The sequence below is a fragment of the Etheostoma spectabile genome, chromosome 24 (assembly GCF_008692095.1).
Source record: "Etheostoma spectabile isolate EspeVRDwgs_2016 chromosome 24, UIUC_Espe_1.0, whole genome shotgun sequence".
In the NCBI taxonomy this organism is placed as follows: domain Eukaryota; kingdom Metazoa; phylum Chordata; class Actinopteri; order Perciformes; family Percidae; genus Etheostoma; species Etheostoma spectabile.
In genome coordinates, this window is record NC_045756.1 from 12,477,865 (window position 1) to 12,503,941 (window position 26,077).

At 41.9% G+C, this 26,077-nt stretch overlaps 2 protein-coding genes across 2 annotated transcripts; both read right to left on the minus strand.

Moving 5' to 3' along the window:
* Positions 1-2,033: 2,033 nt before the first annotated feature.
* Positions 2,034-3,427, minus strand: gpbar1 (G protein-coupled bile acid receptor 1). The gene has a single exon (XM_032506650.1). The coding sequence runs from the start codon at positions 3,277-3,279 to the stop codon at positions 2,251-2,253; it is 1,029 nt and encodes a 342-aa protein (XP_032362541.1). The 5' UTR covers positions 3,280-3,427; the 3' UTR covers positions 2,034-2,250.
* Positions 3,428-10,708: 7,281 nt separating this feature from the next.
* On the minus strand, positions 10,709-23,836 carry aamp (angio-associated, migratory cell protein). Its single transcript, XM_032506646.1, is given in 11 exon segments — positions 10,709-11,487; positions 14,000-14,154; positions 15,429-15,519; positions 16,086-16,180; positions 16,341-16,456; positions 16,920-17,003; positions 17,134-17,278; positions 20,960-21,093; positions 21,778-21,897; positions 21,981-22,115; positions 23,514-23,836. Coding segments are annotated over 11 exon segments (1,242 nt in total). The 5' UTR covers positions 23,605-23,836; the 3' UTR covers positions 10,709-11,411.
* Between the last annotated feature and the right edge of the window lie 2,241 nt (positions 23,837-26,077).

Here is a 26,077-nt window from a genome sequence, read left to right on the forward strand (position 1 = left end):
CAGCTAATGAAGTGAAAAATAAAACAAGGAACTTGTGGCATCGAGCAGGTGGTTAAAAGGAGTGTTCCCGTTCTGTTGCTCAGCATCTTAATACACAAGGTCACATTAACGGGAGGTAAACCTTTATTTGGGGTAGAAATGTATGCTTGAAATGGTTTTTCATACTGCTTTGGATTTGTTCTATTTCTCTCACATGTATCTGCACCTAATTACCTCAATAGGCTGTATCAAACGTAATCACAATGAAGACATTACATTTTACTGTTAGGATAAGTGTATGTTTTTGTTAACCTTTTGTGCAGTCAAAAGCAATAAATTAATAAAAGCATCATGAACAATATGTCTGCTCTCTTTTTCTTTCTCATGAACGCACAAGAGTATAGTCACTTAAAGAATGCCATTTTGGGAAATACATTTTCTATCTTACCTAAGAGTTAGATGATAGGAAGATTTTAATCCAATGTCTAGTAAATACACACATGACTGGAGCCAGTAGATATTTACTTAGCTTAGCATAAAGCCTGGAAAGAGGGAGGGAGACAGCTTTCTTGAGATACTCTATAACAGGGGTCTTCAACAGGAGGTCGGGGGCCCCTAGGGATTTTTTAATTCTGAGATTAAAGTCAGAATTCTGAGAATAAGTCAGAATTCTGAGAAAAAAGTCAGAACTCACATATATTTTTCACCAGTGGCCCTAATCCTCTTCCTTACATTTGGACCCCGCTAGTTGCCCTCCGTCTTCAGGCTACGCCAAGGTGACGTAGAGACATGAGAGTGATACCAATCTTGTCATTTCACCCTCAAAAAGAAAGCGAATGTAAATGTAAAGAATGCAGACCCGGTTTAGACACAGTGTGTTTGTTTGTCAGACGCTTTCCACATGACAAAGGTAGCAGTCGGTCATTAGGAGCTGGAGTTCGACAGTCTCATCCTGTCTTCATTTTTTCTTTCCTCCTCCTCCTCCTCCTCCTCTCCTGATTCTCCTCGGTCTTATGGACACACACGTATGCAATGTTCCAATGTGGGACACATGCTGGAACATGACTCAGCAAAGCAACAATTACAAAGGACTACAGACGCACCCAGTGTACCCTGACCCCATGGTGATATCTCATCGCTCCTAATGCCCCACAACAGTTCAAACCTTGTTTGCTCTTTAATTTAATTGACTGCTTCTCCAGACAAATAGTATTTCTGACATTATTACAGCCTCACTGCTGCTACTTCTGTTCCCACTGTACCACTCCCATAGCATTTGTTGTAGTAACATCTTCTTAACCTACTTTTACTTTACTTCTTCTCTTATTTCTTGCATGTTAGCTATGTTACTTCATACACTTTTTTTTTTTACCTTAAATCTGACTGTGATCAACTGCGAACTTCCCAATTTCCCTGAGGGGGGGATCAATCAAATATTCTGTTTTCTGATAACACATATACTGTGTTTAATCAAGTCTCAAATGAAAATCTCATTTCCCTTGAGTGGAAGTTTACAACAAATATAACTTTGAGTCTCCAAATCCAATTATTTGGAAGCAGCAGATGTTTCTCTGAAGCCTGCTTTTATAGTATTTAACCTTCCGGTAACAGAGTATCTAAATATGGAAGAAACTAACATGCACGCATGGTTTTCACGTCACGGTTCTTTCCTGCATGTTGCTGCACGGTGAGGGAAGTGGGAGTAACCATTTGAGGGGGGGGGGGGTGACAGATGGGAGGCAATCTAAGACATCCAGAGCAGCCAGCGCAAAGAGAAGTGAGGATATACTGTAAGTCTTTGAATCAGAATCAGAATCAGCTATATTTGAGCTGAATTGAGCTATATTTACAGTGATGTACAGTGATGTTCTCAAAATGACAATTACCATTATAGGTATTGTTATACAAGTGAAAAATCAGCATGTCAGCATTGTGATCAAGTTAGCACACTGACATTAGGACAAAAGATGCTTGTTTGAGACAATGGTTGGTTTTAATGTTGTCCTGACCAAAACACTTACTGACTTTCATTAATTTTTCAATTACATCTCCTTATCTCCTGATACAGTAATATTGTTAAATGGGAAGCTACATACAGAGAGGATCGTTGCAAACCCAGTGTAAAACAATACGTGAATGTTTTTAAGTAACATTGATAAATAAATTGTGAAAGCATCAATGCAATGGCCTTGATCAATATAATGTGGGCATCAAACTCAGCAAGTCGATTTCTTCCAGATTAACCTTCATATACATTCGTCAGTGTTTTTCTCAGACTGCCACCTCCTCTGATCCCTGCGTCCTTCGCCTCCATCTGTCTCTGAGTTTCTGGAGAAGTTTGAACGCCGGTTCCGTGTACTGCCTGTTAGCCAGGCCGAGCACCAGCGGCACCACCGCCATGCTTCCGATACCGGTGCACGACAGCACAATGTGAGTAGTGGAGCTCCTCTTGGTGTCGCTGATCAAGAAGGCTATGCAGGCGTGCATGTAAATGAGGTAGGGTACCCAGCACGCGAGAAAGGTTAGCGACACCGCCACCAGGCAGCGAGTGTACCGCATGTTGAGCCTCTGCTCTCGTTCCGAGGCCTGACTTCCCCGCTCCACTGAACGATGAAGGCGACAAATGTCTTTCAGCTGGCCACGGGTAATCCACAAAACGTGGCCCACCATGCCGGCGATGGTGAGAATAGCAGGTAAGACGAGCCCGTACACCTCCAAGTAGATGAAAGCGTTGGGGAACACTCGCCTGTACGAGCAGCACATGGTTTTGTTTGTCGAACAGTTTGGAAGAAGCGTTATGTCCGGGCTACTTGCACAACATCCGTTCCAATCGGGCCCCGTCCAGTTATTCCAACCAAAAGCAGGTAGGGATGCGTACAGGAGTGGTGGAGCCCAAACCACGAGCAACGCCAGAGGAAAGCTGCGATGCATCCACAGGTTGTTGTAACACAGGGGGTCGACGATGCAAATGTAGCGCTCATAGTGGACCATCACCAGGTTGAAAAGGAACGCCAGGAAGAGGAAGTTTGGGAAAACGTGAGCCACCAGGCAGGAACTGGAACTCAACGCCCGGTTCAGGCCCATTAATGGTATGAAAGGCAGCGCCACGCCGGTGCACATGTCTGCCACCAACAGGCTGAGGAAGAAGTAGTTGGTTGTGTTGTGGAGCTGGCGGTTCCAGGCGATGCCCAAGATGATGACCAGGTTGGCCAAGATGATGGAGGTCGACAGCGGTATGGTGATGGCAAAGATGAGCTGCTCCCCAGAGAGCAGAGCATGTGAGTCGTTCCAGTCCATCATATGTGTAGTCTGCAGACCTCCTCCCCTCTGCAGCCCGGCTCCACTCCCATCAAGGTACAGCCACCCTACAGGGAAGGAGAAGCCTTGTTAAAGTGGCGGCCGTGGCCACAAAAGCTGAACTGTGTGTGAGTAATGGTTAGGGTTAGATTCATGAGCTTGAGCTTTTTGTTAACCTTTCGTGTAAACATCTAGTTTGTTGTCATTACTCAACAAGCATAAACAGGCTTGGAGAAGCTTGCAGAGGGAATGCAATTTGAGCGGAGATGAAAAATTGGATTTATTAGAAAATGCAGCAGGCGGTTAAGCAAAGTGGATTTTCAGAGATGGATTGTAGCACCAAACCAGAAAGAGAGGAGAACGATAACACTGGGAGGCTTTGACCGGGTATACTCTGGATATCAGGAAGATACAGTTATAGAAACCTCTCTTACAGCTTAACATCATTGTTTTACTTAACTTTCATTAGGAATTAAAAAGCAGGAACCCTCCTTATTGAAATAAAGGGAGGATGTTTGTATTTTTACCCACTTCTACCACACATCACCTTACTTAACCCTTTGTTAGAGGGCATACAAATGGACGTAAGGGTGCTGAAATTCAATTATTCATCAACGAGGATTCTGGAGTTACACTCTGCTTTGTACTGCAATGTACTACTCATTCATGGTTTTACATGTCTATATGCGTTTATGATCACACTTTATGTCCATTAGTAGTGTTTGCAATGTGCAATAATCCTTTATGTGCAAAAGCCAACACTGTATGTGATGTTGATCTTACATATACACATTGCAACATGCCAGTAATTCCAATGACAATTTACTCAACATAGGGAATTTCATAGTAGCAAAGTCCTGTTGCAGTTTTAACAAATACTGCCTTTAAAGGGTTTTTACAAGATGAATACTCAGGCACAAATTGTTTTTTTCAACATTACTGCTTTAATGCAGGTCGGTTGCATTGTATGTCCTGCAACCCATGTATTGTAGATGTAATTTAGTAGAAATTATGCGACTTTTAAACAGACAAACACACATCAACTTTTTAAAACATTAAAACAACAATGCATTTACCTTTTAGGGACAATCCATCCAATCATGGATGCTTTAGATTCGATAACTTGGAGCCTGTTCCCCTGCATGTCACATCCATAGGCACCATAAATAACAGGATTGTCTTCTCTATCCTTTAAAATCCTTTCAGTCCAGTCAGCCACAGCAGCCTCACCACACACGGCAAGGGAGACAGAGCGAGCAGCCAGGACTGTTCATACTTTAAAGGGGAAATGCACACTGAAGGAGGAGAAGGGAGGAGGCGGTGGCAGTTGTCTGTGTACATCTGTGTTTTCCTGATGGGGGTCGCAGGTCACGCTGAAGATGAAACGGTAGTGTCCACTTACACTTCACCTACTGACTTGTTTTTTGGACCCTCTTTCATCCACCAGCTTTTGTCCACCACAGCCCAGGTCTGCCCATGAATGGAGGGTGGAGAGCTGTTATCACTGCAGCCTCAAAATGATAAGAACATGCCCGGGTAACATCAGCAGGCTTTGGTTTGGTTTCACACCCTCCATTAAGGCCCCCTACAGACACGCCTGTAACAGATACTTAGGATCTTTAACTAAACCTTAGTTAGAGAATCAAGGGATGGACATATGAAGTGGAAATACATCCAACTGTTTATATTTTCTCCTTTGTTACACATTTACAAGCCAGGAGAATGATTGAAAGTCTCTCCATCCTCCAAGAAGTTTACTTTTTAGCCTTTTTTTTTTTTTTTTTTTTAGCTGTCTCGGGAACATTTAGAAGCTGTACAAACACTACTTTCTTCAGACATGTGGACCGGAATCAGAGTTTTTAGAAAGTGGGAGGATCTAATTTTTTAATTTGTGTTTATTTCAGCATCAGTGAAATGATTTTGGGCCCAAAAGTGACACGGGAAACAGATTATAACAAACCATAAATAAATAAATAAATAAAAGGTCACGATATATGAATGTATACCAGTAGAAATAAATGAGAAATTACTGCAATACAATACCATTTAATCACATACAGTACATACACACATGCCCTTGAATATATATGTATATTTGGCAATTTGTTTAAAGGTCCCATGACATGGTGCTCTTTGGATGCTTTTATATAAATCTTAGTAGTCCCCTAATACTGTATCTGAAGTCTCCTTTATATAGATCTTAGTAGTCCCCTAATACTATATCTGAAGTCTCTTTTATATAGACCTTAATGGTCCCCTAATACTGTATCTGAAGTCCTTTTATATAGACCTTAGTAGTCCCCTAATACTATATCTGAAGTTTCTTTTATATAGACCTTAGTGGTCCCCTAATACTGTATCTGAAGTCTCTTTTATATAGACCTTAGTGGTCCCCTAATACTGTATCTGAAGTCTCTTTTATATAGACCTTAGTGGTCCCCTAATACTGTATCTGAAGTCTCTTTTATATAGACCTTAGTGGTCCCCTAATACTGTATCTGAAGTCTCTTTTATATAGACCTTAGTGGTCCCCTAATACTGGATCTGAAGTCTCTTTTATATAGACCTTAGTGGTCCCCTAATACTGTATCTGAAGTCTCTTTTATATAGACCTTAGTGGTCCCCTAATACTGTATCTGAAGTATCTTTTATATAGACCTTAGTGGTCCCCTAATACTGGATCTGAAGTCTCTTTTATATAGACCTTAGTGGTCCCCTAATACTGTATCTGAAGTATCTTTTATATAGACCTTAGTGGTCCCCTAATACTGTATCTGAAGTATCTTTTATATAGACCTTAGTGGTCCCCTAATAATGGATCTGAAGTCTCTTATATTTAGACCTTAGTGGTCCCCTAATACTGGATCTGAAGTCTCTTTTATATAGACCTTAGTGGTCCTCTAATACTGTATCTGAAGTCTCTTTCCCAAAATTCAGCCTCGGTGCAGAATTACAGGGGGGGGGGCAAGGTGGAGGCTGGGGGTGTGGCCTTGACCAACTGCCACTTTGCTCGTTTGAAAGCCATGATGTCTCTCTCTCATGGGTGGGCCCAATTCTCTGGGCGGGCAAAGCAGAGAAAGGGGAGGTAACCTTCCCCTTATGACCTCATAAGGGGCAATAGCAATAGTGATAATAGTAGCACAGTAAAATGTATGCTAGCTAGCTAATTGGAGCCCGGCGGCAGTTGGCTTAGCTAAGACTGGACGCACAAAGAAACAGCTAGCCTGTTTGTCCACAGCTAAATATAGCCGCTAATGCTCATTAATTAACACGTTTGATCTTATTTGTTTAATTCATATACAAACAGAAATGTAGAACCAACAAAGTGGGTTTTTTGAGTTGTTGTTGTTAGACTAGCAGTAAGCTAACATTAACTCTCTCAGAAAGAAAAAGAATAAGCATACCCATTTCTCCAAACTATTTGATTAATAATACCTGGTGGTTTTAGATATACCATAAGCGCATTAATGCATTTTTTATTTCACACAATTGTTCTTCCTTCTTCCGTTTTAGAAGCACTCATTCTGTCGAGGTAGCCGACGTGTTGTGTAAAGCTGTCAGTTACAGCCATAACATGAGTAGGTTCAAACAAATGCTCGGATGTATTTGCTTCATTTCTTTTTTTGGGGGGGGCCCTGGACTGACCCAAACATTTACACACAACAGTGTGTATGTCTGACATTAAAACAGATGTCACGCAAATCTCATATTTAAACACAGCGTTGGACGGAAAGCCAAAACAGGGCGGACTCCTTCCCAGATATCTGGAGCAGACCCGGTGTTGGTCGAGATGGACGATAATGATTTTAAACAGAAATGTTCCAGAGCCTGGGAGCGTCTGGGAGGACACTACGCAGGGAGGACAAGGTGGACATGAAACCACAACATCCTCCTGTTGCAAAGGAGAAGATGGAGCATCTCGGCTTTCCAAGAACACCAGGTTCTTTTTCACAGTATGTTAGCGATCTAATCTTTATTTATTCATACACAGTTGGAAAATGGAATGTGATGTGATTAGTTTAAGGTCCCCAGTCGGCAGAGGAGATCAAAGTCGCGCTTGCTCATTTTAGCCAAATGGCACCACTTCCTTGCTCCAGAAGACACAGGAGGTGTCCTGGAACTCAAAAAAGGTGGCATTTCTTTTCTTTTTTCTTTTTCTTTTTAGGAATTTGCTTAAAATGATACACAAATCTGCTTTCAATGCTTACACTGTCTTATTCCTAACTTCGTCCAGGTTTTCCATTTCAACAGACATTTCAGTTTTACTGGTTACTCCTAAATTGACACTTCAATGTTATTCTTTTTTTTTTTCAGAAAATGTAGCGTTTTGCAGCTTTATGTGAGCTAAAAGACACAATACAAACATACATTAACAATATGTCACTTATAGGACCACCTGAATCTCTTATTGACCTGGGGAGTAGTGTTAGGAATCGGAAGGTCGCCGGTTCTAGTCCCCACACAGACCAAAGTATGGTGGTGGACTGGTAGCTGGAGAGGTTCCTGGGCGCTGCCAAGGTGCTCTTGAGCCAGGCCGAACCCCCAAACTACTTGCGGTGCCTTTCCATGGGCAGCCCCCCCTCACTCTGACATCACTCCATTTAGTGCATGTATAGGTATTGAGTACTGTATGTGTGTGTATTTCAGGTTTTCAGAGTGAAAACACTGTAATTATTATTAACAATATGTCACTTATAGGACCACCTGAATCCCTCATTAACAATGTTTTTTAATCAGTTATTGTCCTGATCTCAGCAAATGCTACAACGTTTTTTTTTTCCTGAGTCAGTTTTTGGGAAACAGATTAGTTTTTAATGGCTTCGTCATGTTTACTTTGTTTATCTCTCTCTGCGTACTAGATTTGTTTGGCATCGGCACAGAAGCCCTCGGAGAACATGAGCTGCGATTTAGTGGATGAAGCTTCGGCCAAGTCGAGGTCCACAGGTGATAGTCCTTTGTCTTTACGCGGGCTGACCTTTGAGGCCAAACACACGGCTGTGACAGATGAGAAAAATATCCTGCTGCCAGTGAATGCCACACTTGACAGGTGTGATTTCCCCCTGATTGCTGGTTGAGCTCCATCCCAGCTGTATATACAGTACAATACTGCAAAAACACAGCTGGGTGAGATTTGTACAACACATTTATATATAAAGCAGAATGACATGACAAAAAAACAGTGTTATTAATTAGGAAATAAACACGCCGCTCGTTTATTTTGTGCTTCAACGACTGACAACAGCACAGATTTAAATGAAGCACACAAACATGCTTGTGCGTGCCAGCGTTTTACCGCCTGCCTGTCCGGGTGACTTATGCACGGACACACGTGCACATGGGGACACACATACGATGACGGCTGAAGATCCAGGTACAAGGAAGAAGCACTTGTGCACAGGATACCGACTGCCGGTTGTTTTTCCTCATTGTGACCGACAGCCGAGAGAGGAGGGGAGAAAAATAACAAGAGAACAATAGAGTTAGAGGAACGGAGCAGGTTTTGGCCTTGGAACAAGACTTTTGCGAGTGTAGGAGTGAAGCATTGGTGTTCGGAAGCTATTAGAAGGTTCCTTTCTGTTCAGTCTGGTCTTTATCAGGGTGTGGGTAACCAGTCAAAGCCCTGACTACTCCTGAAGTATACAGCGTATCCATTCATTCAAGGGAGTGCAAAATAGGTCGCAGCGACCACTGCTGAGATGTTTTGCGTGGAACTAAAGTGCAATAATGTTGTGACCTTTTCATTTAACTGGCTCATATACTGATGCGAGAAGCGGCTCGGCCTTTGTTATAGTATTGACATAGCAACAAGTGGGGCGGTAGCTGGGTAGCTAATGTCTTTCCTGATTGTGGGACATTCAGATCGGGGCAATAAAGTGTCAGGATTGCTCTGTTTTGCATTCACATCTACATCTTGTCTCATAAAAAGCGCAATTGCTTTTTTGTCTTGGCGCATATTTAATCATTTAATCAATCAATGTTTTACTGATGGTTTTTCGGAGCTCCATATATTCATACACATACATGACATCTTGTTTTTTTTATGTTTAATACCATGACGGAAGTAAATCGCATGTACCATGGAGTCTGACTGCACACCACAGATCAAATTGTTTTCTTAACATGACCTTCTAAAAGTATGTTCCCGTTTTTTTTAATTTTTTTTTAATATATTTTCTGGTTTTTCCTTTCCATTTTTATTAGATAGTTTAGATAGAGAGAAAGGGGATGATGTGCAGCAAATGGGCACACCTTGGATTGGAACCCCGGCCGCTGCCAAAGATTCAGCCTACATGGGGGGGGGGTGCACGCCCTACTGTGTGAGCGTGAGGGTCGCCCCCATGTTTCTGGTTGGTTGAGTCCCAAGGGTCTATTTGGTGACAGTCAGACCTTCTTTTGTTTCAAGAATCGGTCTATTTTAAAAGCTCATCATGTGGAGTACAGACCACTGCAGTGGGAAGACAGGAGAATACACTCTATGTGGTACTGACTTAGTAAAACTCTTGATAGGACCTGCGTGGTACTTCAATTCAATTTTCAATTCAGTTATATTTATATAGCGCTAAATCACAACAACACTGATCTCATTGCGCTTTCCATAAAGAGCAGGTCTCTGTGATGTTATTTACAGAAACCCAACAGTTCCCACCAAGAGCAAGCACCAGGCCACAGAGGCAAGGAAAAATGTCCTTTAAGAGGCAAAAACCTTGAACAGAACCATGGCTCAGGGTGGGGGGGGGAGGGGGGCATCTGCCTCGACCGGTTGGGGGTGAGAGAGAGAGAGACAGACATAGACATGGAGAATTGTAGCAGAGGGTGTGGAGCAGGAACATGGAGGCAGCAGGTGACTCCAACCACAGATCCAGAGCCAGAACCACCTGCAGGAAGCGGTGGGAGGAGAGAGGGGAGGGGCGAGAGAGCACAAGAACTGGCCCTAATGGGCTTTACTATGACCCCATCTATTAAATGATACAAATCTAAATTTGGTATCAAAGGCAAGATTTTAAGCCTTTGAGCTTTTTTAATTTAAAGTCAGCCATTAGGACTGTACTCTCCACCTTAACATACACGATGTGCTATCTCTCATATCTCGGCTGTGGTTTTTTGGGAAAATTCCTTAAAGGTCAGAGTACCACAACTCCTTTCACTCACATCTCGTAAAAAACTTTATTAAACCATCGTCTAAACAAGGACCGAGTCCACTTGAATTCAGATTTTTTTTCTCAGCCCTCTACGTCACTGACCACAAAAAGACCACAGTCGTCCTCCAGTATGAACTCACTGCCTCTTCATCTTATCCAAAGGGACACATAAAAAAAATCAGATGTAGTATAAATAAGTATAAACTTATTTTCTCAGATGCTTTAAGAGATGATGTATTAGTCACAAATGACAAAGTCCTAAGTCAAAAACAAACTTTAATGGTTACCCGGAAGAAAGTATATTATTTATTATTTTGTATTTACACTTGAGTTCACATCAAAAACATGCAAGATGATTCCTGACTAAACAATGTGTGAGAGCTGAAGACCACCCACCCCCACCCCCACCCACCCACACAAGGGGGGGGGGGCGGTAAACTAGGACCTTCAGCAAATGAAAGAAACTCCAATTATGGAACGAAATTGTAATTTAGTCTCAAAGAAATGAATCTATGTTGTCTTGTGTTTGTATCTCTAAATACATTTCTGACAGAATGTTAAAAAGGGATGTCGAAGGCAAAGGACACTGTAATTCATCACACTTTGACTCTTTTCCTAACTGTTTAGTCTCGGATTCTGGAACAAGCAAGAGAGTGATGACCAGATGTTTTTTTAAAGCATCAGATTTAAAACTCCTGTGTGGACGAGACCAAAACTCATGTTCGCGCTCAGTGGTTGAATTATCTTCTGAAACATCTGCCAATTAAGCACAACTGAAGTGCTGATGGTAAGAGAAAGAAGTCATCATTTGGATGCTACATTTCTACTAACGCGGGTCAGACACGATGGCGAGACCACACGTTCTAAAGTCCTGAAGAGAAGGGACACATGTTCCCGGGTATTAGAGATCAAAATGTCTGAGCATGAAACGTCGCCGCTATTTCTCCTGAATTATTTCCTCCACTCTTCTTCCCATCTCCTTTCGTCCTGCTCTCTTTACCGATCGGGTCTTTGGAGGCAGAAGACTTTGGCCTGGTTGTCTCCTGAAGCGGTCACCGCGAGAGACGCTTCCCTGGAGGACGGATGGACAAAGACGAGAGAGAAACATCATTTAGTGATTGAGGAAACAGGCTAAAAACGATCACAATAATGCACCAAATACCTCAATGTACAGTATACAGCGGCTTGAAAAAGTTCACACACCCACGCTAAAGTTGATTAAAAAGAGGAATAAAAAAAACATCTTTTGGAAATTTATCTTAATGCCTTAATTTAAAAAAAGTTAAGAAAATCCAACCTTTTAAGGACACCAATTTTCTTTGTGAATGAGTAATGTATTGTAAATAAATAAATGTTCTTATTTAAAATACAGGGGGCAAAAGTATACACCCCCCTATGTTAAATTCCCATAGAGGCAGGCACATTTTTACTATTAAAGGCCAGTTACTTCATTTCATATTTATACTATGCATCCTGATAAAGTCCCCTGGTCTTTAGAATTAAAATAGCCCCCCCCCCATACATACATACATACATACATAGAGATATAGGCATGGGAAACTTTCCATAAGATCAACTCTCAGTGCAAATCAAACCAGCTATTAAGCTAACTGAAATAACACCATGCCAATCTCTGGGTATGGTGAAGGGTATGTGATGATATCGGGGGGGACTTTATCAGGATGCATAGTATCCTGATCCATGTAATAACTGGCCTTTAATAATAAAAATGTGCCTGCCTCTATTAGAATTTAACATAGTGGTGTGTATACTTATGCCCCCTGTATTTTAAGGAAGAACATTTATTTATTTACAATACATTATTCATTCACAGAGTAAATTGGTGTCCTTAAAAGGATGGATTTTCATTTTTTTTTTTTCATTAAAGCTGCAGTAGGGAGTTCTGAGAAAACGTGGACTTAGCCTAAAAATTTGAACAAGCACACCTTACAGGTCCCTCCCCCTTGCTCTCTGCTGCGCCACAGCTCCTCCCCCACAGCGGGGCCTGCCGTGAACGCGCAGGCTAGTAAGCAGTGCCACCGATGCTTTCCACATCCTCATGGACAATACAGGGGATTTAATCTGAGGAGGGTATAGCTTATGTAAACAATTTGCTTATATAAATTATTTATATTTTGTAAATTTTTTCAATAAAAGGGTTTAAAATGATTTTTCATGTAATCGCTCATTTGTGAGAACAAAAGTAGCACGTTACACAGTACATTACTGAATTACCTTTTGGATCAATTTAAAACCGTAAACTTCAGTAGGAATGATGAATGACTGAGGAAGCTCAATGAGCCAAGGAATAATAACATCTTAGAAATATGTAGGTTTTATTAGAATATGGGTAAATAAATCAGCTTTTTTTGCAAAGTACTCCTGCACAAGGAAATACTGAACATTTTGATTTGGACTGAAAGACGATTCCTTCACGTGCCTGTGTCCGGGGCCATGTCTGACCTGTTGAAGGAGCACAAAGAATTTGTGTCAGACATTTGATTTACAAATTACACCCTGAGGGAAAGAAAACATGTTTAAAATAATCAAAAGTGAAGTCTGCCTTGCCAAACGTTGACAGGGACAGCGCACAATTAAAGTAGTTTAACCATAGCTACATTTATTGTGATCGACAAAAACACCTTTTGGCTTGCTAAATGTAGGCATCGAAATAATATTACTTATACTGAGGGTGGAGGAGTTAGCAGGTAAAGTTAATCTTCACCTGCTACAACATTTCTGCCGTGCCACAAGCTACGGAGTAAACTGAGATTTGCGCTATCACCAGTGTACTGAAAGTGTACTGTAACCATCGATATCTTAGTTGTGTAGTTCTTAAAAAATGAAACAAATCCAGCAGGGATACTTACATGTCAAGCAGAAATGTGGCTAACGCTAGCTCAGAATCCGTGTTGAATCCTTCCAGTAGGCGTAGCTCCCTCCACCTCTGAAAAGCCGCTTCGATGTTGACCCTCGTTTTATTTCGGGCTCGGTTTAATTCTTTCTTTTTAGCTCGCTTTTCGTCATCGGTCTTCTTCTGTTAGCCCGTCTTTGTTTTCCGAGCAGGTGTCACTCGAGAAATTGGCAGTTTTCCTGAAAAGTTGTTTCTCCGCGATTAGCACAGCTGCAGTGCACTAGCAATCTTGAGCTCGAACGGCGGTACGCGCTGTGCGGGGGAGGGGTATGAGCAGCGCGTACACGAGAGTGATTGACACTGCTAAGACAGTCCTCCTCGCTCTGATTGGCTGTTTCTGACCGGGAGCGGTGTATTTCTGCAAGTGGCAGCAGGAGCACAGGGAGGAGCAGCAGGAGCTTGATTTTTTCACAGATTATCTGTCTCATGTTCTGCTGTCAGGACATAGTGACAGTTTTAACAAATATGTAAAAAAATACATTTTTACAAAAGTTACCTACTGAAGCTTTAAGGCATTTGCGTTAAGATCAATTTCCAAAAGATGTTTTTTTTTTTTTTTAATTCCTCTTTTTAATCAACTTTAGCCTGGGTGAGTAAACTTAACCAAGCCACTGTGTTTACACCCAGCGCCAATATCTCCCGTGGAGATAATGACCCAGCAAAGCGCTACCTGTTGATGGTGAAGTTGAGGATCTCTGCGGTGTGGCCTCGGTACTCGCACACCAGGCCGCCGGAGCGAGCGTCCCATAACCGCAGCGCTCCGTCTAAGCAGCAGGTGGACACCACCGAAGAAGACTCCTCCCATTGCAGGTGAACGAGGCCAGCCTGGTGGGGCACAGAGAGGAACTTCAGGTGACGACAGTGGCTGTTAAAAGTTGTCATTTCTGACTTTAAAACCCCTTTAACACTGGTTAGGCAGCTCCTTTTTCACTCTAGGCGTCTCTGGATGTATATGTGGAGACATTATCCGCACACGAGAAGTCAAATTTCCACGACGTTACACTTCGGGGATTGCTCCGGACATTCCGCCGGATGTCACCGTCACGGCTATTTTGTGCGCTGGAATTTTAAACTCGGGTCGGTTTCCGGACAGCTAGCTAGACTATCTGTCCAATCGGAGCTTCCTGCTGCACGATAAAAACTACTTTTGAACGTACCCACGTTCCTTCCCGAGGCTCCCGTTTGGCTCGGACGTCCCGCCTTAGAGACCGCTTTTACACTCAGGCAATGAGACTAATGCACAGCGGCACTTAGCGATGTAAATGGGCTGTATTTATATAGCGCTTAACAACAACTCAAAGTGCTTTTACATAGTACAGGAACCATTCACATTTACATAGTACAGGAACCATTCACATTTACATAGTACAGGAACCATTCACATTTACATAGTACAGGAACCATTCACATTTACATAGTACAGGAACCATTCACATTTACATAGTACAGGAACCATTCACACACACATTCATACACTGAGCCACCTGCTCAGTCACACACACAGTTCACACACATTCACACTCCGATGGCGCAGCATCGGGGGGGGCAACTCGGAGTTCAGTGTTCAGTTTCCTGCCCATGGACACTTCGACATGAGCCTGCAGGGTCAGGGATCAAACCACCAACCTTCCGATTAGCAGGCAACCGCTCTACCACTGAGCCACAGCCGCCCCTGATTTAGTGGCTGTGGATTTATCCAATTTTATTTTATAACGTTTTCTCTATTTTCTGTGGTGGCAGAAATAGTTTTTAGGCTGCTACAACAGATTAGAGATTGAAATACTTATTTATGAAATGTTCTATTTTATTTAAAAAATATTTAGAGATTTTGTGAGAACGGAGGGCCATGTCATTGCTTTCTCTCTGTACTTTGTACATGACAATACACTTGAAACATGGGATCGGTTTAAAGAAATGCCGATAAACCAGAGCACGTTTTTTCCCCATCCCAGAATGCTGTTTGGACCAGCCGGACCCTCCTCGGCAGCGCTGTGGAGGAGGGTCCGGTAAAGCGAGACAAGCAGACAAGAGACCTAGGGAGGAGTTAGAGTAAACAGAGACATGGCGTCATGGGGACGGCATGGGGAATGGCTTGTTACCTCATGTTGGCACCTGTGCCTCAGGACCTGTGTGGAGAGGTCGTATACGGCCAGAGTCCCGTCCAGATACGCCAGAGCTACGAGCGGCAGGCTGGAAAGGACAAGAAAGATTAAAACTCTTTCAGAAACTGCAGGAGAGCTATAAAAAAACAACACCCAAAAAGCTGCCGGTGTGGACACTTGGGGGATTTTCTGCAGTTGAATGTCAACTTTATCTCCAGTCATGGACATGGGCGGTCTCATTATGTATTTAAGTTCTAAACATTTGAGCTTTTTTAATTTAAAGTCAGCCACTAGGACTGTACTCTCCTCCTTAACATACACGATGTGCTATCTCTCATATCTCGGCTGTGGTTTTTGGAAAAAATTCCTTAAAGGTCGAGTCGTCTCCAGAGTGCCTCGACTCCTTTTACTTACATCTCGAAGAAAAACAAAAAAACTGTATTAAACGATCGTCTAAACAAGGAAAGGGTCCACTTGAATTCAGATTTTCGTTCTCAGCCCTTCACGTCACTGTGGCCCATAAAAGGACCACGGTCGTCCTCGAGTGTGAACCCACTGCTTCTTCATCTTATCCAAACTCACAGACACAAAAATGAGATGCAAGTATAAACTTTTTTTTTCCAGACGCAGATGCTTAAATGCTTTACAACTCACATGTTGCAGAATCCCACAGACTCCACAGAGTTGGACTCTTCCTTGTCCGGTGACCCTTTGGCTTTGCCGTCCTCCACGGAGAACACTCCGACCACCTGCACACACGGACAGAAACCCCAACGCAGAGATTGGGAGCGGATGAAGAACACAACAGGATCAGGTTTCTGAGTTGTCATTGTGCTGTATTAGCAATGGAAACGTTCTTCTCCATCTTAACTCGGTGTCGTTAACCCTAACCCTAATCCTGACACCCACCTTGCCTGTGGCCGTGTTGATGAGCTTGGCACAGCCGTCCACCGAGCCGGTCAGCACCAGGGAGCCGTCCTTGTTACAGGCGAGGCAGGTCAGCGCCCCCTTGTGTCCGTCCTGACCTGTTGAATGAGACGAGACCCAGCTTTTTGATTATTATTTTAACATCAGTGCTCATGACTGTGATTCCCCCAACAAAGGACAGACGGAGTCTTATACACCTAGTTTGCACGGAGTTTGTGTTTACTGCTCGTGTCTGTTTGATTAGGCTATAACTCCATTTGATTATTAATGCCTGATCCTTTTATAGTTTCTCTTACTTATTAAAACTTTTATATCATATACTTATAATTATGATGTTCTACAATCCCATTTGGCCGGAGCAGCAGAGTCACATTAATTGTTCCTCTTATACACTTGAAAATAAACATCTCCTGAATGTCTCTCCTCAATTCTTCTACACGTCTTGTGTGATCTTTCACCAAGCTCCTATTGATACGGTTGTTAATGTATGCGCATTATAAGCCGCCAAAATATGAACGTTAACAGCATGATGGAGCTACATCTGAGAGCTGCTGGACTCACCTTTAATGACGTGGATGGCGTTTCCCTGCTTCAAATCCCACACGCGTACCGTGCCGTCCTCATAACCCACCACGGCCCGTTTCCCTGGACAAAAATGAAGGAAAAAAAAAAACACGATTCGGGTTTTTTTTTTTTTCACTTAGACTTTTAAGGACTCAGTCTCCAAACTTTTTTTTGTGTGCGTGACATTGTGTCTCGTTTCCCCGTCACTCACCATCGGGGAGGACTTTGCCGCTGGTGGCCTGGCATGCCGAACTCTGGAAGGTTTTACAGTCTCCTGAAGGGATCTTCCACATCCACACGTTGCCGTCGTCTGTTCCCGCCAGCAGCACCGGAGCGCAGGGATGCCACTCCAACCACTGAGGGAGGAAGCGGGGCAGACGACCACAGGTTAACGGCTGCTTCACCACGCAGATTATTTCCCTCTAATTCCCACTGCCGTTTTTCGACTGGCGGCCAATGAGCAGATCTTGTGATTATCATGGGCTGCGTGCCTTGTAAAAGAGCAACTCAGCAGTCGCGGTCGAGGGAGGGGGGAGAATGTCTTGATCCTTCACTTCCTCCGCAAGACCACAAATTCTCAGCCTGAGCGGTCATCCCGTCTTACTTCCTCGTAAATTCCTCCAGCCCCAGTAAAGACGTTGCACAAGTGCTTACAGATGCACACGCTAAACAGACGCACGTCCAGGCGGATGCAGTATTTCTGGAGGACACTCGGAAGCCCTTTAGTCTAGTAGCCAGCCCATAGAGCCCCATTGTGAACCCGGAAATGTTGAGTACACCAAAGTTTTATTGCATAAGTGTGAAGTATGGGTTCCCAGTATACGGAAAATGTTGGATGCTAATTTGCATATGTTGAGCAATTTGCATAATTAGCATTATTAGCTTAATCGTCCAGTTTGACCACATCTTTTGCACTGTATGGCCAATTTCTACAATATGTGAGTGGTTTTAGAGGTTTTAGAGGATGCTGATTTCTTTTCTGGCATTTTCAGATTTCAAAGAGGTAATTTTAGTACTTATTGTGATTTATTTTGGTAAGTTCCAATTACTTTCAGGCATAATTATAGGTTATTTTATGGTAAACCCAATCTTACCGAATCATGAGTGCTCTTGTGAATGTTGATGCATTGTTTTCAGGGTGTAGTTAAGATAAATCCCCTCCTGACACTTTTGAATATCCAATGCTTTAGGATAAATGATGGATCTTTGTTAATTAGTAAAATTAGCATAATTAGCAGAATCGGCCAGATTGACAATAGATTTTGCACAGTGCAATCAGTTTCTACAATATTGGAGTAGTTTAATAGGTTTTAGAGGATGCTGAATTCTATTCTGGCACTTTCAGACTTCAAAATGGTAATTCTACAACAAATTTGGATTAATTTAAACACATTTTTTATTAACTTGGGACAAACGTTTAGGTTATTTTCATGTTAAACACTATAATCTCACATTTCAACTCTTGCTCTTTGATGTGAATGTTGATAACCTAAGTTTGTTGACATTTTTTGAGGTCCGGTCATGTTTTCATGCAAATAAAATGTGGCAGCTAGCTGTTGAAGTTGTAATAAGTATGTTGTAAAGCAAGGGAGCATAGTCTAGTTTTAAAGTAGTTGAAACATTTAAAAATGTATGGAAAACTTAATCATTAAAAGGAAGTAGTTTCACCAAATAGCATGTCTTTTTAAACAGAACGCCGGCGTTATTAACTCATAGCCAAATCGAACAAGCTAATCACAAACCACCAAAACTTAAGGAACGATAATTTTGGTACAACATAATTTAAGTTGCGTGTTCTGCAATAGAGCTTGTCGGTACATGATCTGCCCTGCGCATGTGCAAGTTTGTTAACGCACGCGCAGATGATATCATGAGGGAAACGCATATTTATGACCTTTACGATATGAACAATCTGTCCGTAGATAGTTAAAGAAAGTCTTCACCGAATGGAAAAAGCTAACTTTATTTTAGTGACAGCTAATTCAGCTAACAACCAGCTGAGACAGCATGTAAAAGACCCTCAAAACCCTAACTGTTGAAATATATAACAGCGTTAGTCAGTTAACTTTACTTGTGCATTTAAAATCCAATCACTCAATATTTGTCTTTTTTATTACTGTAAAGTCTTAATTAGCGGAGCTGTTTTTCCCAAATGTTTATTTTGGAATAAGTTTTTTAGGCTGAATCAAACTGCGGTTAGCAATAAAAGCTGTTAGCAAATTGCATAATTTTACCGGTGGGGGGCTAACCGGTTCTTAGCTAATTCATGGTTCAGTCGCCATCCCAGCCACCAGATGCTGTCTTTGCGTCCGCTCATTATGTGGTTTGGCCATCGTCTAGGACAGTGGCAGATCTTGCCCAGCATGGGAGTGGCTTAATTGTTACGACCCCCCAAACTTTTGTCATTTTTGACATATATTGCAGGTGTCTGCAAAGGCCCATGAGGAACATAGAAGAGAGGAAAGAGCTCCACAGAGTAAAGCTCTCATTGATAACCTCTACCTAGCGAGACAAAGTTTTAAAAAAAAGCACAAAAAACAAAGGTGAGAAAAACTCCTGTGTATTTTCAATGTGGGAAGTAATATCATGATGGTCAGTGAAGCTGCAGCATTGCCACTTATGATGGGCGGATATATCACTATAACTTACATGTTGTCAGACAGGGGGCTTAAAACTGTTCACATTTCAGTGAGGACACAGATGTCTTGTGTTTTATGGTTTAATGGTGTTGAAGGCTGGATCAAAATAACCTACAGATGGAATGGCACAGTTCCAGCATAAATGCAATTCAGAGATCTGAGTGATCAATGTGGTTCCACTCGGGCCCATGCATGCTATTTGGGATGTGATTCCACCTATATCCTGTTGGGAAGGGGAAGGTGTCTGCACTCAAGGCCATAAGAGTTGTTCCCGGTAAGCTTCTCCCCTGCATTGGGAGGCAGAAACCCAAACGTTTCAGATCACAAAAGCAACAAGGGCTTTCTTTTTGGCTCTGTACAATCAGAGGAAAATTTGTAACCTGAATGCAACCAGGTATGGAATTACCCAAAAGCGCCAAAGGCCCCCAGCACCGAAGTCACTCGCTTGCCTTCATGGAAGACGTTTTCCCCCTTCAGGCACTGCTATGGAAAGCAGCAGACCAGCCCGATCCACCAGTGGTGGATATCACCTTTTTTTGGGGTGGGACAATAATATGGGTCTAAATGAAGGAGAGGAAATGATTGTGGCCCCCCCAGGATTAAAACCCCTTGGTTAGCCTTAAGTCTGGTGGGGTGACTCGGGTTTGGGGCCAGACCGGCGGAGTTTAACTGGGTCCTGTTGGATTTGCGACGTGGGGACCAACATGGGCAGCCATTGGACGTTGCCCTAGCAAATTACAGGGTCTGTTGGTATGGCTATAAAGTGTATATTTTTACATAGTTTGTTTATCACACAGAGGAGGGGCTTAGGTGATGTCATGTCATTGGGTGTTTAAATAGCTCCCCCCTAATATGGATGTACAGTTGCAAGATAGAAGAAGTTTTTTCAAATACTGCGCTTTTTTCCCAGAAATGATAACATTCAGCCAAACAAAGACCCCTCTCATCAAAGCATTGGATATCAAAGTGTCAGGGGGGGATTTATCTTAACACACCTGAAAACAATGCACACATTCACAAGAACACTCATGGTTTACTGTAATGTAAGTTGTGTTTACCATAAAATAAATATAATTATGCCTGAAGTAATCGGAAACTTACCAAAAAACCCCCAAAAAGACTAAAATAGGCTCTTTGAAATCTGAAAATGCCAGAAAAAACGAATCCTCTAAAACCCCCCTCTTAAAACCACTCCCATATTGTAGAATTGGCCAACGGCAAAGATGTGGTCAAACTGGCGATTAAGTAAAAGCTAATTATTTTAATTTTGCAAATGGGTTTTAACATATGCAAATTAGACCGCAGTTCTGTATATAGGGAACCATACTTCACACTTATGCAATAAAATTTGGTTGTACTCAACATTTCGGGTCACCTAGTTGGCACTAGACTACTTTCCTCCAGATCTCCCACTCGAAGGAAGATTTCTTTGGGTTTTACTTCCAACTTTAATCATGCACGCCCCATGTGCCCGTTAGCTACCATGGAGGAGTCATGGCTGAACAAAGCGCACGTCACGGAGTCTTTGTGACCTGTGGAAACAGAAGGGAATTAATTGCTTTTGTAGATGCAGTTCAGATGTAGTCTTCTGTCATCTGTCACCACTACAGAGGTGCAACCACCAAACATGGAAAAAACAAAAGGATTCAAACATGCTCGGTGTGAACGCAGCCCTTTTTTAAAAAGTTGTTAAACACACGTATACTCTCTTTAAAGCCACCAGACTCCTTTGACAAAAACAGTATTTCTACCTCACGGAACACGGGAGTTGCTGGTGTACCGGTGCCTCGATCGGTTCATTTGTTTGTGTAATTTTATGACTTTCATGAATCCGAACTAACCCTCTAAAACACAAAAGTAACACAACGACACAAACAAACTAACCGATCGACCAGCAACTCCTGTGTTCTGTGACGTAGAAATACTGTTTTTGTCAAAAGGATCTGGTGGCTTCGAAGAGAGCATAGATGTATTTTCAGTGCCCCCGTCAAAAAAGGACTGAAAATATTCATACACAGAAATATTGATTCATTTAATGAGTCATTTAATTTGTTTTTTGCCCGTTTATAGCAGTACATCGCTTAGCTTCGGCCTGCTTCTCTAAACTGGGGACGTGCTGACTGACATCTACTATACCGTAATACACTGACTATGGTTGAGTCGTTCATGCAACCCAAAGACCATTAAAAAATCTGAACTATCCCTTCAACTCTCACCTGTGCACTCCAACAGAACTTCTCCATCGCTCACCCTCCAAACGTAGGCCTTGTCATCCTCTCCTCCTGTTACAGCCATGCTGTTTGTTGCAGGATCCAGATTCACGCAAAACACCGAGCCTGGACAGGAGAAGGGATTAGAGACTGAATTAGAGACTGAATCGGCCTGATAACGAGAGCATGAACCCGAGGCGAGGTGTAACCTGTGTGTTTGGAGAAGGTGAGCTCGCTGTCGTCTTGCTCCGCTTCCATCTCGTCCTCGGTCTCCCAGCCCTCGTCATCATCTGCGTTTCCAGCGTCTTCAAAGTCAACGTCCTCCATGTCATCGGCCAAATCATCTTAGAGAGAGAAAGAAAGTTAAGACGGGAGGTGATGACTAGAGGAGGGGGGCCATCAGCTGGAAAACGCCACATCATCTCCGGAGCTGGGCCTCTAAACATCTGTCAGAAAGTGTCATTTGCTGTTCAATTTGGTTGATCTTTTAGAAGAAGGAAAGAAATCTAGCGCTGTACAGCAAATGTATAATTCATGTACTGAAAGTATGTTAGTCATTAAGTTAAGAATTGGTTATGTCTAAAACACAATTTTAGATTTGTGAAAGCTTTATTGTCTTTATGAGAATGCAATAAAGTGAGATTTTTACAGATTCTTTTCCACATGATGACAACTCTTAACATGGTCCACTGTACCTAGACTTATCAAATCTGGACTAAATGATCCCAAAGAGGCAGAAGAGTCTTAAAAACACAGTTTCAGATTTGTGAAAGCTTTATTCTACTCATGAAAATGCAATAAAAGGGAGATTTCACTATTTTTCTCTTCAAATTTAGACCACAATTGGACCAGGTCCAGATCCAAAACCATAGACCTAGAATTGTGAAATCTGGACTAAATGATCCCAGAGAGGCTAACGATTCTTAAAAACCCACTTGAAGTTTTCCTTAAATGTCCCAAAATTGGAAGCCAACTTCAGCGTTGTAATGTGCATGAAGTTCTTAATATGTATTATTTCTCATTTTTAATGGTGTGTTTGTTGTGGTATGTACTGCCGGCTTTAAACCGAATTGCCGTCCGGGGATAATAAAGATAACTGGAACCTAGGGCTGGGCGATATGGAGAAAATCAAATATCACAATATGTTTGACTATTGGTGCTTTGACAAAATATTTACAGAATGAGATTTTTGATAAATAATCATCGATAATGTGGACATAATGACTAAGTGGGTAGAGGCAAACAATAGAACAGTTACAACAGTCTGGTAAGTTCAGAAAATGACATCACTTTACGGTAATGCAGCCTTTAAAACCAGGAAAAGCATCTCTCCATTAGTGCATGTATAGGACCTGAGCATGTGTGTGTAAATCAGGCCTGTGTGTAATGTGTGTAATAACAACAGAGTGTACAAATTGTAATTTCCCCTTGTAGCAGGTAGTTAAAAAAAGACACCACTTATGCCATGTAACGATCTCCAAATCTAAGACGATATCTAGTCTCACGATATCACGATATCGATATATTGCCCAGCTTTACTGGAACATTGAACCACATAGCAGCAGCATCCGGAGAGCAACTTGAGGTTCAGTGTTTTGGTCAGAAACACTTTGACATGCACCTTCTTTAAGACTAATTACAGTGACCAAACAAATACCGAGTCTGACACATGGATGTCAAAAGAAAACGTTGCCAAATGTGACTAGTTGAAGAAGCACAGTTGTAGACAGTTATCAACCAACCGGGACCAGGCTCCATCTCGTTGAGGTCGATGACTTCAACAATTTCCTCATCTTCGTGGAGCTCAATCGCATTTCCCTGCGTGTTGTCCATGCTGTTAGTGTTAGCGGGCTAAAGGCTAGTAAAACAACCGAAAAGCATGGGTGCGAGTTAAGCTCGCTAAGCTCTGACTTTAGGCTAACGTTACCTCACTTCGAGCCCTAACCCAGTTAAAACCCCCATTTTCGCTCGCTCCCAAACGTCGCCTCGCGCTGGGGAACTGAAAAAAAACCTATTTAGATTCAACAAACGCGTTTCCCATGTTTTTAATGCACGGTAACGGGGAACGCAAAATATGACTCGACGTCTTTACCTTTTGGGGCCCCATCCGGTGCTGCCAAAAAAAATAAAGGCACTATCCCATAGACTTATATTTTGGGTTACTGTCATGACTCTTATCTATGGTTACTGCAAGATTTAACTAGGTTACTGTCTAGACTTTTTTTTTATCTATGGTTCGTCATAGACGTTTCTGGTTTACGTCATAGACTTTTTATCTATTTTTCCTTTTATAATTTAAATTTTTGGTTACTGCATGACTTATATCATGGTTAGTCATAGACTGAATTCTAGGGTTACTGTCTAGACTCTTTATTAGGTTACGGGCCAGCTGTAAATTATGTTCGTTAGTTTTATCTAGGGTTCTGTCATGACGTTATCTAGGGTTTTACTGTAAAGGGCTTTTATTATGGTTACTGTCATAGACGTATTTTTGGGTTATGTCATAGATTTTTTTTCTATGGTTACTGTTTAGGACTGTAATATGGTTACTGTCATAGACTGTTTTCATGGTTACTGTCATAGACTGTAATCTAGGCCTTCTAGATGTATATTATGGTTACTGTCAAGACTGTATATCTAGGTCCTGTCATAGACTTATCTATTTTTACTGCCATAACGTATTCTATTTTTATGCCAAGACTGTATTTTTGGGTTACTTCATGACTGTATTCTGGGGTTACTCCCAAGACGATTCAGGGCCCCTGTCATGACTGTTATCGTTACGTCATGACTGTATTTATGGTTACGTCAAAAAGGGTATATTTTGGTTATGCCTAGTGTATGCAGGGTCTGTATAGACTGTATACGGTTTACCCCATAGACTGTAGTTTATGGTTGCTGTCATAGACTTTTCTTGGTCACTTCATAGACGTATCCAAGGTCATGCCATAGATCTTTTCATGGTAACTGTATTTATGTTCCTGTATGACTGTAATCTGGTTATGTCATAGATTATATTTGGGTTAGGGCCATAACTTATATCTAGGGGTTCCAAAACTGTTATCTGGTTCGTCTCTGTATTTTTGGTTATGCCATGACTGTTATCTTGGTCCTGTCAAGACTGTATTTTTGGGTTACTGTCATGACTGATATCATGGTCACTGTCAAAACTGTTTTCTAGGTTTACTGCCTGACGTATATCTATGGTCATCCATGACTGTATGTCTATTTTCGTCATAGACGATTATGGTCGGCCATAGATGTATGTCTAGGTTTCGTCATAGACTGTTTCTAGGGTCCTGTTAACTTAACTATGGTCCCCCAAAACTCTTTACTATGTAGTGTTATTGGTACTGCCAAAACGTATGTCTTGGTCATGTCAAGCTGATATCTATGGTTACTGTTATAGACTGGTATCTAGGGTTTTATGCCATAGCTGATTTTATGGTTCTGCCTAGACTGTATTCTATGGTTACTGCATAGACTGTATATTTGGTTATCCCATAGTGTATATCTATGGCCCTTTATAGACTTATATTAGGTTACTGTCTAGATGAAACAGGGTTACTGCCATAGACTGAAATTCTAGGGTTCTGTCTTGACTTTTTCTAGGGTTACTCCATGACTGAATGTCTATGGTTTGTCAAAATGAAAATTTATGGTTCCCAAACGTAGTCTAGGTTGCTGTCATAGACTGTATATCTATGGTCACTGTAAGACTGATATCTAGGTTACGTCATAGACCTCTTTATCAGGGTAATGTATCTATGGTTATGCCTAGACGTATGTCTATGGTCACTGTCACGACTGTATATCTATGGTTCTGTTATAGACTGTGATCTATGGTTACTGTCTAGACTGTATTCTTGGTCCGGTCTAGACTGATTCTATTGGGTACGTTATAGACTGTAATCTAGGTTAGGCTACTGTCATAGACTGTGTATCTATGGTTACTGTCATAGACTGTATATCTATGGTCACTGTCATAGACTGTATATCTATGGTTACTGCCATAGACTGTATATCTATGGTTACTGCCATAGACTGTATATCTATGGTTACTGTCATAGACTGTATATCTATGGTTACTGTCATAGACTGTATATCTATGGTTACTGTCATAGACTGTATATCTATGGTTACTGCCATAGACTGTATATCTATGGTTACTGCCATAGACTGTATATCTATGGTTACTGCCATAGACTGTATGTCTATGGTTACTGCCATAGACTGTATATCTATGGTTACTGCCATAGATTGTATATCTGGTTACTGCTCAGAAAATATTGCATAACCTGTTTAG